The sequence below is a fragment of the Coturnix japonica genome, chromosome 13 (assembly GCF_054131305.1).
Source record: "Coturnix japonica strain WE chromosome 13, WE-NBRP24, whole genome shotgun sequence".
NCBI classification, from domain to species: Eukaryota; Metazoa; Chordata; class Aves; order Galliformes; family Phasianidae; genus Coturnix; species Coturnix japonica.
The window spans coordinates 16,628,276-16,648,249 of NC_140675.1; the positions used below are offsets into that span (position 1 = coordinate 16,628,276).

Genomic DNA, 19,974 nt, shown 5'->3' on the forward strand with positions numbered 1-19,974 from the left:
AAACTTTTTCATGCATTCAAAAGGGACACTGATTGGATCTACCACTAGATGTGAATTTTCCGTAAGTGACACAAATGCTGATCTTGCAAGACAGCAAAATATGGATTTGGTTTCATAAATTCTCTCAATTTCAGCAGGAACATATTAATGTTTCAGTTTTACTTAATCTGCAGCTTTTCCCTGTCATTTCAACTCTTCACCTTTTAAAAATTGATACCATCAATTGCACAAGGATGTTGAAAGAACTGAATAATATATGAGGTTACAAAACACTGTGTAAATAATTAATACCATTCAGATTCTTATTAGCAGTGCTACCATTAGTTCTGTGCAGGCTGGAAGGCTTCTAATGTAAATATAAAAATCTTAATGTATTTTGACTATGTGCTTTAATTGCATAAAACTAAGCTCTTAACCTCTGTTGAAAATAAGAAAAAAAAAGTGTTTCGATCATTCAGAACTGTAGCTGAATGGCAGAAAGAAGTGCAATGTATTCTTCAATACCATTTCAATATCAAAATACCAAATAAAGATGAAAACTGTTCACTTTTGAGCCCAGCATCAGTGACAGAGTAGATCCGATGTTCATTCTACCTATTCATCAATCAGGACAGGCAAATCCAACACAAATATTACCCAAACAAAAGGAGTGACATAGAGGCTTTTTCTAATTACTATTCTTCATATCTGAACAGCAAGGCTCCTCAGGAATTTTCTGCCATTTGCTTTTCTTCCACTGTTCATTATGTTGAAATCTTCATCTTGTCATCTTTTTTTCTTTTTGCCTTCTGCAGAGATGGAACTGCCTAAAAAATGAGCATTTCCCCATTTTCAGCTCTTTAAAAACATCACTGATTATGTCCTCCTCAGAACAATAAAAGGGCAATTGCTCTAAGAAAAATACTGAAAAATGCCATGATTCCTGTTTTAACAAAAAAAACCAGTCACTGTATTTTTAATAGGATCAGACAAGTGCATATCATGGTGGGCTGTTCCTGTTCCTTTTGGTCTGTATAACAATGATGTACACGGGAGGTGCTTTCAGACTCCTTACCAGGACATGCAAAAGGGCATGTGCTGCTCTTGCCATGTTCCTGGACATGTAAGGGCAATTGAGCCCCAGTCACCCTGCTTTTCTTATTGCTGCAACCAGCAATAAGAATAGGTAAGCACATTTTCCACTGTTGTACTCAGTGTGTTTGTTGTTTGGCGGAAGGACTGCTCTGGCTGGAGCCTCCTGGCATACTTACGGCATAGCCATCAATGATGCTGTCTAAGCTGACATAAACCTGCTGTGAATGAGATTATTTACCAGAACTTGGCAATCAAACAGTTTTTTGCAATATAACTGTCTTGTAGAGTTAAGTACATTTGTTTTCCTGTGCATGGAATTGTTTTTCTCAAAGGCTACATTCATTGTGTTTTGATTGAATTACCTACTAGAACTGTAAGTAATGTAATTTCAGTGCCTGGTTCCTGCTGGTTTAGAATTCCTCATTCTCTTGGGATATTTTGAGTTTCCTAATTTAAGTGTATAAAGATTTGGCATTTCTGCCTCCTATTTTAAAGTTCAGCAAAACATCTTGCATTAGAAGCAGGACAGAAAGGAAACTGCAAAGGGCATGTATTTGTCTGCCTCTCTAAATGGGAAGAGATATAAATTATGTTTTTTGGGCACTTTTGCAATTCATTTTAAAGTCTTTAGAAGACCAAAGGGAAGAAAAAAAATCATACAGTCTTTTTTTAGCATCTAAGCCTGTCACTGTACTGTTAATTTCCACTGTTTTCCTTGCAAAACAAATATTTCACCAGCCTCATGATTATGTTGTAATTTGTTTAGCTTAAATAACTGAGAATTATTAAAATGTATTGGTTTATAAATTACGTGAACTGGTAGCTCATTTATATAATCTGTCATTACCGCTCGGGTAAACTGCAATTAGATTTACAGATAGAAAGTAGTTAAAAGTGCTGGAGCTTTTTAAAAATACTTAAATCATTTTTTAATCATATGCCCACTGCTGGTGTTCTGGCAGAGGAAAAAATACAGGTTCATTAGGGCTGGGTAATTTATAACAGTAAATAAGATAATTTATAATAGTAAAAATACTTTAAAAGTAAAACTGGACATGCTCCCCACGAGCCCTAAAGCCATATATTTACTCTAAAAGTTAAGGTTGCTTTGATTAGTTGCTAAACTTTTTGGACTATGTGGCAGTAATTAAAGCAAAATGTATTATTTCTAGTGAGAGCCATGTCATATGGAATTATGCTTCTCTTTACCGAAAACCTGGCTCGACCCAGCTCAGAAACCCCGGGACTAGCTAGAACACTTTCACAAAGCCTTCTCGAACTCCTAATACCTGAAGCAAGTTGTAAAGCTTTTCTCTTTTGAAATAACATTACCTTAATTTGTCATTACCACAGTGCAGCTTCTTACTTCATGCAACTGCTAAAGGCTTATAAAGTGACTTTGATAACAAAAAATAACCTAAGACAACTGTCTTTGGAATGTGATTTCCTGTATCCCAGTGCATTTAATATGGGAACTCACTTGTGGAAAAACAAGCAAACAGATGTGAGCATCCTGTGTATCTTGGGTTTTTCAGGTGGGGAAATGGGAGAACAACTCACTGAGCCTGAAGTACTCTGTCTGGCCAAGGTACAGCTCCTTTGCAGACAGTGACCCAGATGATAACCACCTGAGTATTGTCACCCTGGAGGAGGCTCCCTTTGTCATCGTTGAAGATGTGGATCCTTTGATGGAAAGCTGCCAAAAAAACACTGTGCCATGTCGTAAATTTGTCAAAATTAAGTAAGTAAATGATTCCATTTTTTTTAAAGTGCAAAAGAATCACCCCCATTTTCTTTCTTTGCTTTCCCTTATTTCTTTTGCTTTCTATATTTTTTTTATATTTTGCTTTTTTTTCCCTTTCTTTTCATTCCATGTTCCTCTTCCGCTTTCTCCTTTTCAAATGCTGTGTGCTTCCTTTTTAATAAGCTGGAAGGTTCTAGTTATAAACTTGTAAGTAACATTGAATTAATTACAAGATAATCAGTTTGTAGCAAATTTGAATTGAACTAGAGCTAGCCCTTCTCAGTCTCATGAAAGAAGAGAGTGTATCTAAAATTGGATTGATTTAATGAATCCTCTTTGGATTGTTTCCTGTTGAAATGTGCCCATTTGAATAACTTTAATTAGTTTACAGCTCAGAAATTCCTTTTATTAAAAATAGTGTCTTTATGCTTAAGTTTGTTACAGGAGAAACTGCTCCAGAATAAAATACTGCCATGATGTATTAACTAGAGAAAAGGTGGTGGTTGTGTTTCTCCCAGAAGAAATGTTTATGTCTCTCTTTTTCGACAGCAACTCAACTAATGAGGGAACTAATGTAAAGAAGTGCTGCAAAGGATTCTGCATTGATATCTTGAAGAAGTTGTCTAAAACTGTCAAGTTCACATATGACCTGTATTTGGTGACTAATGGGAAGCATGGCAAAAAAGTCAATAACGTGTGGAATGGAATGATTGGTGAAGTAAGTTCTGTTAGGTAAAAGAGCTCTTAAGTAAGAACTTAGAAATGTTTGTTTTTAATTCATCTGGAGAAACAAGGTATTCTCTACTGAGTGATGTTGGTGGTGTCTTCTCTTTGTGGATCAGGTGGTGTATCATCGTGCAGTGATGGCTGTGGGGTCTCTCACTATTAATGAAGAGCGCTCTGAAGTGGTTGACTTTTCAGTGCCATTTGTTGAGACTGGGATCAGCGTCATGGTGTCACGGAGCAACGGCACAGTTTCACCATCTGCTTTTCTAGGTATGATTCTCTAATCCCTCCAGATCATTTAATTGCATTTCTGTGGAGTGGGATAGGTTTCACTGTTTGTCAAGCTAAGCAGTGTATTGACACGTTTCATCAATTTTTGAATTATATGTTAAGAAGTTTGTATTGTGTTGACAGACTTTATTAATGTGCTTATTGGCACATGAGTAAAGTGCTGTTGGTTTCAGATGTAGTAATGGGAAACCAAATGACAGTGATTTCCTTCAGTTGGGAAAATTACTTAGAGTGCTGCATTACACACTAACATATGGTTATTTAGCCCATAGTAAATGGATGGGTTTTCTTTAACAGTCATGTTTACAAATGATTTAAAAACCTTTGTAGAAAAGTGTAGAAGAGAAGACTTTGTTATGACTAGAATGCATCTGACAGCTAAACTGGCAACAGATATGTCTGGCTTCCAAAAGCCATACTACTACTGGTGTACTGACAGACTTCCTCATATCTGTTATTTCTGATGTGTGTGTCCCCTTCATACAAGAATTTTATTGACATCAAAATATTTTCATATATTACTACTATTCATATATAATACTTCCTCTAGAGATTTTATTCAGATATATAAAACCCGAACAAAACAACAATAGTGATAACAATAAACCCCCAACAAAACACATGAAAATCCACGAGCAAAGTAAGAAAAAACCCAAATCCACATTTCTATATATTTAAGAGAGAGAGAATTTATAGTTGAGGCCACGTGTCTATTTTGGAAAAACTGATGGAATGGGAAATCTATGAACCTGTTTATTGTTATTTTGTTTGTTTGTTTGTTTTAATGTATTGTGTGCATATTTAGTTTGTTTTTCAGTGTGTGAGGGTAAAACTTGAAGTTAGTGAAGTAATACATCCTTTTCATCGCTCAGTGTTCTCCATTGCCAGTCTCCTGAAATGTACACTAACAAGCCGTATTCTGCTGGTTTTCTACTATCTCATTACTCTATTGAAAAAATCTTATGAAACCAGCTGCTTGCTGGGGGATGTTCTTTCTGTCCTTTGAGAATCAAATAAAAGTGCTGAATGTGTAATTCGGTCTGTAATATCACAGGAAGATCAGCTTTATTATTCAACTGATTTTGTACTTGCTCAAACTTACTATTTGTTATTATAAATAGCTTTTTATTTTGCTGTTGCTTCTTCTAATCCTCCGTCTCATTACCAATCTGCTTAAATTATTAAAGAGCATTCTGCCTAAACTGTTGTTTATAGCTTGCTGTTTCAAATCGACTTGCTTTGCTCTTTGCCTTAGTTAAATTTTGACAAATTACCACTGGTGATTCTACAGTGTTGCTTTTGGTAAGAGTCTTATTAGTCTTGCTTTCTTCTTTGAGAATGATGTCAATATTGTACGACAGTTTTATGTGAATTCCAGTTAATTTCACTTATTATATGAATTCATAGAATATTTCTTAGTAAGGGTATTTGGGTCTACCTATTGGCTTCTGAAAGGATTGCTGTCTTCCTTTTAAGCATTCTGTTATTTTGCTACCTCACTATTCTCTTCCAAACAAATTTCTGTAATAATTGAAAGAATTTCATCATCTGTCTTTATAATAAATGAAATACATTTCTTGAAATGGGAAAGAGAACAGTATGGTTTAACAATTCCCTGTTTTATCTTATTACTTCACTTCCAAAGAATTTTCAAATGTTAAATTCAAAGAATGAAGGAGTTTGCATGGAAGAACACCTTGAGCTTCCAAAAAAACCCAAAGCATGGGTGCAAATTCATTTGTTGGCACATCCAGTGCTTCTTGGTTCTATTTCAGTCTGAAGTACTACACTAGAATTTCTTTCTCACACTTTAGAGCCCATTCACACCTCCAGTATTTGCTAAAAATAGCTTATTATATACTCCCACAAATAAATTGACCTAATAAACAGATATTACTTTGCCATACAAAATCTTTATTGCCTGTGTCCTTAAACCATAATGAGTAAAACAGGATCTTCTTAAATGACAGAGAATTTTTGATCAGGCAGAGGTGTTACTGATAATATTTAAGAATGTTTTATCACACGCTATTAACAGTCCCTTCAGAAAGTTGGTGCCTATTCTGTATTTGAAACTACTTTTAGTTTTCCGTTGTAAACTTAATTGTGTGGACTTTTTTTCCCCCTCATTTTCTGACATTCAGTTTTCCGTAGAAAGCTTTTGATTTCAGAAATTTGGTCCCAGATGAGAGTGAGACTTGCAAAAGGATGTGTTTGCTATCAGTAGAAACAGCATCTTCATTAGAGGTAGATGAAAGTGAACAGAAGAAAAAAAGATATTTGAAATATAAGATTTGCTTTGGATGGAAACATTTGGCTTTTTTCCCTAATGCTTTCTGTTGGATAGCAAATGAGAGAGGTGTACTTCTCTGAAACACCAAACATCTTATGCATATGCTTAATTGCTTTTGCTCTGCAGAAACACAGTCATAATGATGGGACCGTTCTGTTGATAAAAGCATACACCATAGCATAAACAGAGATGAGTTGTAAGCTGAATAAGCAGCAAGTCAAGCCAAGAATTTGCCATTCAGTGTCAGCTAAAGCTTTGCTGAAGACGAGAAGTATGCAGCTTTTGTATTTGAGTTGCAACTTAAATTTGTGATTTTGAATACATGAAGATTGCATATAGTAATAGCAGTTCCTGATATATTGCTGCTTTGTTATCCGCTAGCATTTTGGTTGAAACAGCTAATTTAAAGAAAGCCAGTGGGCTTGCCTAGCCCTAAGACATTGGAATTCTTGCGATATGACCGGTTTAATGAACTGTTCCTATTTCTCCTGCCTCTTTTGCTGCAGAGCCTTTCAGTGCTTCTGTCTGGGTGATGATGTTTGTGATGCTTCTCATTGTGTCTGCCATGGCTGTCTTTATATTTGAGTACTTCAGTCCTGTAGGATACAACAGGAACTTAGCACAAGGGAGAGGTAAGCTTTGCATTTTATGCAACCCTAGAGCCATCAGAAAAGTATTCATGTATTTACCATCCCTTGCCCTCTATCTTTTAAAATAAACTTATAATAGGAATAAAGCGGTAAAAGCACTCATGAAGCTTTTCATTTAAAATGTGATTTCTTGGGGATTGTATTCTAATTCATTGCAATAAAGACATGGAACAGTGTTAGTAAAAGCAGTTGTATTCAAGCAGTGTTTGGTTAGTATACTGTATCAGTTGAACTGTCAGCGTAAAAGAATGTTGGAATAAACTCTACAGTCTCCTCACTTATGAATGCAGAGATAGTTCAGAGATAAAGATCTAAAATGATGTAATTTGTTGCACGGGCTGGAAAAGTAGCGGTTAGCTTGTATATAGTTTTATATAGTCCCTATAAAAAAGTATAGTTCTCTTGTGGTGAACTCAGCCTTGAAATGAGCCCAGTGGCAAGAGAGCATAATTTCTTACTGTGTAGCATCCTTGGCTATAGAAAGTTAATTTTCAAAATACACTGGCAAAACAAATTAGATACAGAACATGACTTTCTTGATGAAAGCTGCAGTTGTATAATATTAACACTGGCCTGAGAATGAGGATTTCATGTGCTGTGGTGGCCTCCTCCTCCCCTTTCTTCACTTTCAGTTCAGAATGTGGACTGTTTCTAATTTCTAAATCATTGTCGCTTCAATTTATAAGTGAGCATAGTCCTGGAGACAGTGACCAGCTAATGGTTTCTTCCAGTTTGTGATTGGTTTGCTCCTTGAACAAGGAGTTTACTGTAATATTCACATGATGTTATCATTTCAGTAAGATGGTACGTTTGTAACCTATGTCCAAAATAAACACTGTGTTTGGGAAGGAGAAATTAAAGGGTTGTAGAGACGTCAGGGATCCTGCAGGCTGGGTTGTTCTTTGCCACCTTGTGTGCCAGAATTGATCATATAGTGGCTACAAATTCATAGTGTAGTGCTGCACCATTCTAACAGCACCTAGAGGCTTGCCACAAATCCAGTTGCCATTTGTTTGAAACATGAAAAGCTTAAAATCAATGGGAGTCTTTAAGTATATTACTCCCTTTCCTACCTGCTTTCATCAGGCAGAAGCTCAATGGCACTACACTCTTCAGTAACATAAAAAGAACTTTAGACTGCTTTCTTGGCATATACTTTCCTTAGCATTGCTGCTCAGAAAATAGGTATCCATCAGCTCAATCTTAAATGACTCTATAAGGTAGTTTTATAAACCAATGGCCAGCTCCATTATGTTTACTTTACTGCAGTCTACCTTAGCAATGCAGCAAAATAGAGGATAATCTACGAAGTGCTTGATTGTGTCATCAAAGTTTGCACTGTAATTCAAAGCATTTCTACTGAAATGATGACATGCACTGAGTATATTCACTTTGGGCTTTATTTGTTTAATAATAACTAAATTATTGAAGGTGTCTGCATTGTATTAACCTAAAGCTGGTTATGAGGATAGAAAAGTGGTCAAATATTTTTCTAACATTTATGGACATACGTGTAACTACAATACAGAATACCACTGATCCTGTGATTCCATTGGGAGGACAATGAATATGTATTAAAATATTTTAACCATGTCTTGATTAGTACCTTTTGTTATGCAGGGTATCGTACCACAATTTAATATAATTGCATCTAAAACTATTACTCTTTGCCATTGTAGATCCCCATGGACCATCCTTCACCATTGGAAAGGCAGTATGGTTACTCTGGGGCTTGGTATTCAACAACTCTGTGCCTGTGCAAAACCCCAAAGGAACAACCAGTAAAATTATGGTGTCAGTTTGGGCCTTCTTTGCTGTCATTTTCCTGGCTAGTTATACTGCCAACTTAGCTGCATTTATGATTCAAGAGGAGTTTGTTGACCAAGTGACTGGACTGAGTGATAAAAAGGTAGGTCTTGTGCCTTAAAAGATATTAATGCCTATTCATCATAATCCTTGTACAAATCCGTACCATGTACAAAAATAACTCTGAGCAAGATAATCAATTGGAACTGTATTATTTCTTTCCAAGTTAAAAACCCAAAGCATGAAAATATCTGACTGATTTCCAAGTCTTTGTATTGCCTTTTAAAAAGTAACTGCATTAATTAAAAAGTACATTAATTCTGCGATGGAAATCAATTTGTGTTAGATTAAACGTGATGCCTCGCCACCCTATAAAAGCTTGAAAAAAAATTAGAAAAGTCAGCTTGAATGCATGGGAGACATTTGAAATGATTTAATCATCTCCGTGTAGAACGTTAATAGTTTATTGATAAAATATTCATAAAACCAGTAACTATCCAGCAATTATCTGAAAAAAAAGTCAATGCACTTGGAAAAAAAGTCTTTTTGATTTCCATATAACATGGATGGAAGTCCAGATTTAGAGTGCTGCTAGCATAGGTAAAGAGGAACATTAACAATCCATGTAAGTTCTCTGTAGACATTTGAATATTTTTCTCTTATAAAATGGAAAGAGTAAAGTTGAGATGTAAATTACCTAGAATAAGCCACATAATATTGAATGTGGAAGTGGCTGTCTTAGATTCAAGAATTTCTATGAGACTTCGATTCTGCAGTAGAGAATTGCAGATACATTGTAGAGAAATGACAGCTCACTTCACCTCTACAAAATTTCGCACAAATTGATGAATAATAAACATATTATTACTCCTTATTTTTCAAACTGGACTGAAAAATATGACTTGAATTTCTTCTGCTGAAAGTATATGCAAGCTCTGTGCACTTGAATCTTCCAGTAATTGTCTAATAAACCAGAAACCTAGCAACTATTTATTTGCTGTTTAGTTTGAGTGACTGTTTTGTAGTACTGATGCACAGGGGGATTGAAGCCCATTTACAGCATTATTGTTGTGAAGGATACGCACAAAGCGCATTAAGGGCACGCTGTTGTCAGGTTTCTGCCCAGTTGTTTTAAAATGAAACTAAATATTGACACTGAGAAGTATTATTTCAACACAGTGTAGCACAAGGGAGAACTTCACAAGGGATTTATTTCAAAGGACAGAATTTATAAGAAATTCTTATTAAGAAGAAGCAGTTCAGATAGACTCACGTCTGTTTACTGTTTTAACGGGTCTCGATGACTGGCCTTTGAGTGATCTGAGTTATCAAAGCATGACTTACAAGCATGGCTAGGGAGAAGATGGATAAAAGGAAACAAAAACAAGCAAACCTGAAAAAAAAAACAAGCAAAAACTTTGAAAGAATATGAATAGAAACACCTCTATTTAAAAATAATATATGTAGTAAGAGATAGCTAGAAGATTTTCTTTTTTTGCAGATTAAAAAGATAGATTTGAAACATTCTTTGTCCTCTTTCTGATGAAAACGTGTTCTGGGAAGTTGTATTTGGGCAGGCTTTAGCTTACACCTGCATTAGCAGCAGAACAGTTCAGGAAAACTCTGACCCTTGCTGCAAACCAAGCTGTTCCAGGCAAAAGCCAGTGTGAAGAGACAGGATTGCATATGAGTAAAATTAATTTTAAATCAGTAGCATCCAGAAGTTCACCAAATTCTGGTTAAACTGGCAAATTTCAACATAGAAAAGGAGCCAGAGACCTAAATATTTGTAATGGTTGAACATAATTTTAATCCCTAAACCTAAAGTTGCCCTTTCCTATCTGTATTAGTTGAATTGGCCTTCACTAACTTGTGTGTGGTTGGGAAACTGGTTTGTTATTATTCCACTTTCCTCATTTTCTTATTTCCACGACTGAAAAGTCATGCTCTTTTTCCAGTGCTGCCAAGCAATAAAGCATTCCCAATTAAAGCTGCAGGGGTTTCTCGATACTCCATACCTGACAGATAATACAAAAGCCAGGAGAATAAGTATCTCTGAGCAGTCACTCTCAGTCACACTCAGCACTGAGTAACTTCCATCCCAGGAATGTGTTACATCAGCATCCATTCCCTGGTTTTGCTGAACACGATAACATGCTGCTTACCTTTCTTGGCCATAAGACCTCTTGATTAAACTATCATCCTCCATAATGTCACTAATAAACTTGTGAGTGCTGTGTCATCTGCGTGTCACCCAGAAATACATGGCACAGCATGTACTGGAGTTACTAAGGGTGGGTGTTCATAAACTCAAATGATTCAGAAGATGAGAGGAAAATTATGTTTTGACATCTTTGTATATGTAAAAGATTTCTAAAAGCTTTGTGTTCTTAAAAAGGTACAGAAAATGAGTCCAAAGGTATCCACTGAAGCTGGCTCTCATAGCACTTGCTTCTTTTGAGGCCATTTATACCTTTTCATCTGAAGAGAGACAAAATCATTAAGAGCATGGCTGATGAAATAGCTATGGCAACCCTTTTACCCCAGCCCATCTCTCCACTTTATTGTTATACCCTTCATTGCCTTTTGAGACTCGTTGGATGTAGATATTGAATGGTGATTATAATAATAATCTTGAGGTCACCAAGATGCTCCACTATGATTTCTCTGTTCCCAGATCTCTCGTCTTATACCCCAGGGTTAGGAACTGAGCTTGCAGAATGCTTGCTACAGTTGAAATTCCATGAATACCAATTTGCATCAACAGCAGCCATTTTTACATGTCTTGAAATTGATGCCCATTTTTTATATTGTATTTATATATAATTATATTTATATATATATTTATATTATTTATATTTTCTCATCCAGTTTTATTAATTGGAAAATTTGTATCTGATATTAGGAGTTATTGGAAGGCATCTCACTGTTTCAGGGATTAATTATCTGAATAGTTAAATAAAGATAATAGCAGACTGCAGCTGTATCAGTAGAATCTCTGGACATAAATTTAAGAGCAGGATTTGCCTCAGTGCCACATAGTAAACACAAAAAGGAGAGAACAAATATAGTCTAAGAACCGTGACTGGTGTAGAGTGTAATTTTAGTGCGTAGGTCAATTAGTATGTGCAAGGTAGTAGCAAAGTAATAATTTAAGTAGCAGAGCTGTGAAATGAGAAAAGTGAGATATCCGTTAGCCGCATGAATAGAGAAAAATAAAGTTCATTTCTTTATGCTTTGTCAAAATATGCTTAATTAAAATGAAGCGTTTAATTGTAGTTCTTTAATGTGAAAATATTGCTGCAGCCATAATTTCACAGTCAGGCTTTGATGGAATGGAAAATACTCCCACTTTTTGTATAACTCTGTTTGTATTCTCTTTCCAAATTGGCACTGGATCCTGAAAATTCTTAATGCCCTCAGACCAAACTTCAAAAAGAGGAATATTACACATGTAGCCCAAAGGAAGCAGCAGCTGTATAAATATTAGCTTCTCTTGCAGCACAGGGTTTGTAGATGACTCTTTAACTTCAACAGCAAAAACAGAGTGCATTTTACCATGGAATTCACGGGTGACTGCTTTTATCAATGCTCAATTGAATCCCCTTACTAGCCAATAGTTCCTCCAATATGAATGGCATTTCAAAATTTATTTCTTAAAGAGACATTTTAACTTAATTCTAAAGTGTCACGTGGTGCTCAATGGGAGATACTGAAATGACATGTACATAATTTTCAAGTCTAGTAGCAAGTGTTGGAGTGATATTATCTTAAACTTGAGTGTGCCCTGAGCCATTGCTAACCCTGTTGAGTAGTCCATGGCTGGCCTGTTTGTGCTGATGCAATAGTGATAAGAGAGGGTAAAACTGTAGAATAATATCTACTTGCCCTTGAGCAAATGTGTGAGAGCTCCAGAGACCCTCTACATGTCAAGTGATGTAGCTGCTGGAGCCTTGGAGAAGACACAAGAACTGTTCTTCCTGCTGAATCACAGGGGAGGAAGGGAAGCCAGCCCTTACTCTTTGTGCACCGGCTTCCTGCATCACCTCCAGAACGGTGTGTTAGGCTCTGTTTGGGGTGTGAAAATGATCCTTTTCCCTTGGCAACCCACCATGTCTCAGCTGAGATGAAGGTGTGAAATGACTATCAACTACGGTTGTTATATACCAGCGAGTCTGCCTGGAGTTTGGGTTCTCTAAGGACACACTGGCAGATGGGGAACATCTTCCAGAATCTCTCTTCCAGTTTCTGTGGTTCTTCCATATCACAGTGCACAGAAGAAAGTCTTTTTGAAGTGGCATATCTGTGCTGTTTTTAATTTGCATGTAGATGTTTCTCTGTAGTTCACCCAGCGTGAAGACAGTTTCTGATATAATAGAGCTGAGTGTGAACCCCATACATTTGCCTAGAATAAATTTGAGGCAGCCTATGCGAGATTTTTATTTTCTACCTGAAATTGCCTGGTAGCTCTTTCTTGCTTAAGTTACATCTCCATAGGTGCATATTTTGCGTGCCTGAAAGATCCTGATTTACCTTTTTTTCTCTGTAGTTTCAAAGGCCACATGATTATTCACCTCCTTTTCGATTTGGAACTGTCCCAAATGGCAGCACAGAAAGGAATATCAGAAACAACTATCCTGATATGCACCTCTACATGACAAAATATAATCAAAAAGGAGTTGAAGATGCCTTGGTCAGCTTGAAAACTGGGTAAGCTGCTTCTGTGGGTTTTAAGGAACACTGTATAGGGATGTGTTTTCATTTCTGACTAAGCTTGTTTGTCTGCTAAGTGTGCAACAACCTGACATTTCTTTTCATCCATCCATCCATCCTTTCTGGCATTCTTTGGCCCTATATATTTGCTGTCAGATCTGAAGCCTTGGCTTTCATCTCCATAAAATCTGTTGAGATGATATCGTCTCATATGTAATATAATCTTACTTCTGATAACGTTGGCAAATGTTCTGGAAAATACGGCTGTCCATCCTTAAGCTCTGAGATTTACACTGGAGTGCCTTCCATTCATTTCCCTTGCTGAAGCAGCCCACTGTACTTGGTTGGTCAAGAAGGCTGAATTTGCATTTTAATTCTGAAACATTTTCTTGATTTCTTCCTTTCCCCATCGTGATTTTTTACCAGATTGCAGATTGTTTCACATTTTCATGTAAAGTTTGCCCTCATCCTTCTCTACGTTACATCAAGCTCTTTCTTTCCCTACTTCACTTGAGCCCGAGTATGAATACGTTGGGCCCCAAGGAGCCATATTGCTACTGCTCTTCTGAGGATGACATCTCTCACAAACTGCTTCTTTTTCCCAGCCAATACACCTTTTCTGTTTTCTTCTTCAGTATGTATGAGTTCTGATTACTGCTATTTCATTTGTTTTCATCTTTATCTCTCATCAGAGCTATTCTTTTACTTTTATCTGTTTTTTTCTTTACATCAGCATCAGTGGTTGCATTCAAAAAGCAATTTTTCTTCCATATCATGCAGCCTGCTGCTTCTGCACAGCTTATTGAAGATGAACTATTTGGTAATTATACAGTCATAGAGCACAAACCTGGTAAGGACTTGCAAAGATTGTTTGCTTGATACTGTCTGCTGCAAGTCAAAATAATCAGTGCCTGTGTTCCTCCTGAAGAATTCTGTATAACCTTATCTGCTGTAATCCTTTGCTGTGGGTTGGAGTTGTTGAGTTTGTATGTAGCGCTTCCCTGTGTACAAGTGTCGACTGCTGTAAAACTCTCAAGAGGAGAAATATAATGGCCGTATAATCAAAGTGATTTCAGTGTTCTCACCCATGCCTTGGCACATTTACACTGGTGCACTGACTAGAATTTAACCACTAGTGGCTGAAATGACAAAATGTCATTGGTAGGTTATTTTCCTATGGTAGAGCTAAAATGGGAAGCTTTCATTGTCTGTTCCCCAACACTGATGAATCCATCTAATTTTTTCTTTATTTCCTTCATTCTCCTGGAAATTAGACTGCAGAGTGTATCTTGTTGCAAGCAAAGTGATGGCCTCTCTAACTGGTGCCGTGTTCCAAGAGCATATCAATGTGAAGACTTTATTTCAACTTCATTGCAAAAAGCTGTCAGTATAACTCGTTTTGGGAAAATTGCAGTAATGAATCCCTTGTGTTCCATGGGCAAGCAGTCTCTTGCTATACAGCTGCAGACCCCTTTGCTGTCGTTAATGTTTTTCAGTTTTTATTTGTGGCCACAGCTGTGACTATCTACTCAAGAATTTGATGCTAAACTTTCCTTAGGTTTCCATCTGCCTTCCTGCTAATGACTGCAATGTTTGCTGATTTATATAATCAAGGTTAGTGCCTTATTCCCTCATTGTCTGTGGCATACTGGCAGAAACACAAAGCTTTTTATAAAAAATGCCATGGTGACAGCAATTCTGCAGGGCTCTTGGCAGGTATGGCCATACATACAGAGGATTATCAAATTTGAACAGTCCAAGGAAGATATTTCTGACCTGCAGATGTGCCCTGAGCTGTTGGCTGCTTTGATAGGGACAGGTGACTTGTCTGCTCTGTTCCTCAACATTTTTAATGACATCATTACTATGATGCTAGAAGAAACACCTGAAAGCAGCTAATCTGACAGTGTGAGTGGCACAAAAAGTTATTCCCCTCACTCCTACAAACATTCTCATCTGAAAACAGCAATATTTTTTTCTTTTATTTATTTATTTATTTAAGCATGCAATGTTTCTAAGCAGAGAGGAAGTACAAGAGAAAACCCCGGAAGGCTCTGATGTCCTTTTAACCCTCAGTCCCTAAGCTTATTGGCCCGAATTGGATTTTTGTTGTGTTTATAATGCTTATAAATCGTGTCCACTTCACAGCTCTGTGCACTGATCTTCGCTGAACAGATAGATGCTGGTCAGAGGCTGTGCTGGCAGCTTCCGCAGTGTTTTGCAGGCACAATCAGGAGGCAAACATCTCCATTTCTGTCAGCTGGAACACAGTTCAGATTGTGCCCAGCAGGTCTTTCTCTTAATTGCATCAGCCAATTAAAGTGGTGGTGCACCTAAAATAAAAATAATTAATACAACGCTTGTCTTTTGGGCAGCCAACTGACATCTTTGCTTGGTTGCAAGCCCAAGTTTTTTTTTTTCCCATCTTTTCATTTTATTTTGCAGAAAATGTTACCAATTTTTCATCAAAGGAAAAACCTCCTAGTTTCTATTCTCTCTGTGGTTCATACTTCTTCACCTAAAAAAGAGGAGTTAAATTATGAGAGAAATTACCTATCTGAGAAAAAATTATATCTGTGAACTTTTGATAAAAAGCACAAGTTCTTCATCATTCTTGTGGGCAGATAATTGCAGCTTGCAACCGGAACTCAAAGAAACATTCAGCAGACATAAATTTTTAAACTTTTAATCTAGTGGTTGAATATTTTCTGACTGGTTCTGACTGACAACACTTTACGGTATTTGCAATTGAGACTCTTCATGCTTTCCTTTGACTCCTAAAATTACTACAGGTAGAGCAATTCTTTTAGCTCATTTTGAAGAAATTACTAAATGTGGTTGAGTTGGAGGAAAAAAAGGAAAGGTCAGAAGGCAGCTTAACTGCCACCTGTAATAACTTCTTGCAGCCCTTTTGAATAGCTGTTATGAAACATGAAGAGAGAAACTGCTGCACCACAGGTACAAATCTATGCAAATGAATTTTAAAAGAATTTATCAAATTCTTAACATGCAACTGTCCTTCCAAGATCACGATGTTTTCTTGCTTTTCTTATGGCCAGCTCATCAAATCTGTCTACTCCCTGCCTTCCAAAAGATCTGTAAACAGAATTAAGAAATGTAATGCAACTGAAATAACCTTTTTTCTGATGGGTGATCCTTGTTCCAATCACGTTTTTAAGGTATTATTGGAACCACAACCAGTAGTTCAATTTCAACTTTGTACTGACTTCAATGAAGAAAGAGTATGGTTCTCCTCCTTCAAAATAGCCTCATAAGGTCTGAAAGCTTCAGGGATCATTTAGAATACACAGTGTTCACCTGTTAATGAATCTGAAACTTCTCAATTGGAAAAATATCTTCCTGAGTCTGAGTCAAATAACGGTCTGGTAGGAACTACTGTGCTGTTCCAGAGGACTCCAGCAGCTGAGGTTGGTTCTTACAGGTTTGGATGATGAGGAGAATAATAAAACTGGAATTTAGATGGTTATTAGGATCTCAGAAAGCACTCACTGAAATGTCTATGGAAACTCATACTCCAGTGGTTCCACATTATCTATAAGCAGAATCAGAAAACATCATGTCCTGTAAGCTGGGTCACATCATCAGGTTCTTCTTCATGTCTGTAAGATTAATGTTAATCCCTAACAGCTTATCCAAAACAACTTGCCTCTAGGAAAAATGTGGTTTATAGTCATTTATTTCTAGTTCCATTACTCAGTACCTGAATGCTTTTCTGATTATTTTTTTTTTTTAAGATTACCTTCTGTGTCTGTATTACTTTTTTCTTAGGTAATGCAATTATCTACCTAATGTCTTTAATAAAAACTGGAAATAAATGAACAGGTGAAAGGAACTATATTCACCTAACCCCTCTTCTTTTGAGAGGAACCTATTCTAAGTTTTAATACTCTTTTGATTTGGGGATGAGATCAGGTGCTTGGTGAAATGTGCTGAATTCATCCTTCATTATGCTATTGTAACTGGGACAAAACCTTTAATCTAAAAATATATTCCCCTTACTTGACTTTTCAAATTTTGTGTTTTTATAAACCGATGCTTTGCAAGCATTGCTTGGCTGCTGAGACCCAAAGTGGGACACAATATTCCACTGCTTTAAGTACTCGTCAAGGCATGCATCATTTTCCATTATTTTCTTACTGAGGGAAGTGCTACAGGGCCAAGGAGGGCAGGTGAGTGGAGGATGGGGAACATGAACTCCTGTGAGTTTGGGGAGAAAATGTTTGCTCAGGTAACTACAGGCATGTTGTACTGGCAGGTTCACAGCCTGAGGTTCCCTAACAGGTAAGGTAGAGCCCCCACGATCTCTCAAGTAGTGCAGCATGGCGTTGATGTCTTCAAAAGCCTGCTCTTCCGTGTTTTGTGCCTGTGTTTTCTGTGTGAAGATTGAAGTGAGGACAGCGAGATCCATTCCCTGCTAATGAGTTCAGCATTTAAGTGGATAAAACTTTGTTAACCTGTGTTGTGGTGGTAGGTGGCTGTTAAATTAGCTCCTGTTGAATTGGTAATGTCAAGATGTCAAAGAATCCATCCAGCGTATGTGAATTTAAGATCTGAGCAGAGCTTCTGAATGTGTGCTGTAGGATAAAGTCTCTGCGGGTGATAAAGTGCCATCAGATAGCCTGAAATGCTTCTTTTTTTTTTTGTCAAAACTGGGTAGAGGAAATCATCAGTTCTTCATGCTAAAGGTTAAATATCTGCTTCTCTTGCTCCAGTAATGCCAAAATGTCACGTTAGAGCACTTCTATTGAAACCTCTTCTTCAGAGTAGCATTCCTTTCCCTGATTGCTGTGCCACTACATAGTGACCTTTTGGCATTAGACTCCTGGATACAGTTTTTGAGATGCACAAATGAGGTTGTGTCTCTCACTGTGCACTCTTGACATACTTCCTTTTATCCCTAAATCTATCATATATTGCAGCCAGTGTTTCTGCACTTGCAAAATTCATTTGCTGCCTTTCCAACAGTGGTATCTATGACCTCTAAAATATATGCTCATGTTTAATCCTGCCTTACGCAGCTACGATGTTTCTTGTTGGTTTTTCTTTTTCCCCTAAAATCAAATGAGAAATGCTATTTTGCTACTCATAAATGAATCTGTTTTGCAGATGATGTCATTTATTCTTAAAAGCATAAAGCTGGAAAGTGGTGGGTTTTTTTGCAAAATGCTTTGAAAATGAGCTCTATATCTAAAATCCATTTTATGAGACAAAGCTTAAATAAGTGTTCGTGGGGATGGGGAGGATGAGAGGGTAGAATACATATGATGTTAAAACTATTGTTTTGAGGATTCACTGACTTGTAAGTCTGATTCTTGTAACAAGAAAATAATTCTGAATATTTTCCTTTGAAAGGACAGGACTGGAGTCTTAGTAAGCAGGTATCACGCTCTTTGTAATGATCTTTTCAGAATAAACCAGAAGGTGCACATTTAGGTTAAAAGATAATTCAAAAATAATGTAAAAAAACATAAAGAAGCAGCTGTCTACAGCAAAATTCAGAGCACGATAATTGCTGTGATTCATGTATTCTATGCGTTCTGTTCTTATGTAAGTCAAACCTGAGCTAGAAACTATACACAGGTTTTCTATTGCTGTGAAAAGAACATATTTGGAGTGTAAAAAACATAAGGAAATGAGAATGAGAAAAATAGATTCTGAAGTTAATGTCCTGAATCTGACAGGTGAACCCTCCTGTTTTAGCAGGAAATTAATTTTGCTGTAGATATTGCATGTTTGGATTTACTATTTTTTGCATTATTTGAAAACTGGAAAAAGTGACTTCAATCTTGCTCCAATTCCACTGATTCTCAATGCAAACACAATATTATTTGTTCCATAGACGTCCGTGAATGACAGTAAAGAACAATGAAGAAAAAAATAGGACTGCATAAAAGCATCCGTCTCATTTTCTGAATACTGCAACACAGGTCGTGGTAGGACACAAAGTAATTGAAAGAGGTTGATTTCTGGTGCGCTTGATTACTGCTCTGTGTCTGCAGAACTACTGAACAGATTGTCATTTTAGATTATTCCATTTTCTTTCCATCAGAGAAACAAAATCCCTGAAGGATCGTGTAGTTGGCTAAGGAAGCAAAATAACATTTTCCAAATGAATGATACTTTTATTCTTGAGGAAGAAGCCGTAACTAATAAAGAGGCATTTTCCTAATCCTGCTTTTCAATTTCCATCACATGAATTTGGTGAAAAGTGTGTGCAAATGGAAAATGACTTACAGTGGAAAGCTGTTTTCAGCTTTTCAGAAACTATTCTTCTGTACCTTTTCCTCTAAGCTGAATTTTCTTTGCACAGGCATTTTTTTTGAATGTGTACAGCAGCACTTTAGAGAATGAGTTTTTGCAGTAGCTATTCTGATTTTTCAACTCTTATGCTTCTTGGTGACTTGTAAATGTTTAGGTACAAGACTGTCCTCATTTCTTTTTCACAGATCTCACGCTTCAAGTTATTGCATTCGGTAATGTTTTGGGTTATTTTAGAACTATTCCAATTCATAATTTTCTAACACTGGCTGTTCTCTTATGCTGTACAATCTAAAGTTCTCCCCACCTTCCAGTCTTCTCTGTATTTGGTAAGCAATGAAGGACACTTGCCTTTGTAAACTTTCTCACATAAATATTCCAAAATCTTTATTTTCTCT

The 19,974-nt window shown here is 36.8% G+C and overlaps 1 protein-coding gene across 4 annotated transcripts in view; it reads left to right on the forward strand.

Annotated features, from left to right (window-relative positions):
- Positions 1-19,974, forward strand: part of GRIN2A (glutamate ionotropic receptor NMDA type subunit 2A) — a 127,664-nt gene that overhangs the window by 85,042 nt on the left and 22,648 nt on the right. For all 4 annotated transcript variants that reach the window (XM_085514757.1, XM_085514758.1, XM_015877139.3 and 1 more), the window contains 6 exons: positions 2,610-2,815; positions 3,368-3,536; positions 3,661-3,814; positions 6,635-6,760; positions 8,458-8,687; positions 13,134-13,294. In XM_085514757.1, coding sequence (XP_085370883.1) covers positions 2,610-2,815; positions 3,368-3,536; positions 3,661-3,814; positions 6,635-6,760; positions 8,458-8,687; positions 13,134-13,294 — 1,046 coding nt within the window. The remainder of the gene's footprint in view (positions 1-2,609; positions 2,816-3,367; positions 3,537-3,660; positions 3,815-6,634; positions 6,761-8,457; positions 8,688-13,133; positions 13,295-19,974) is intronic.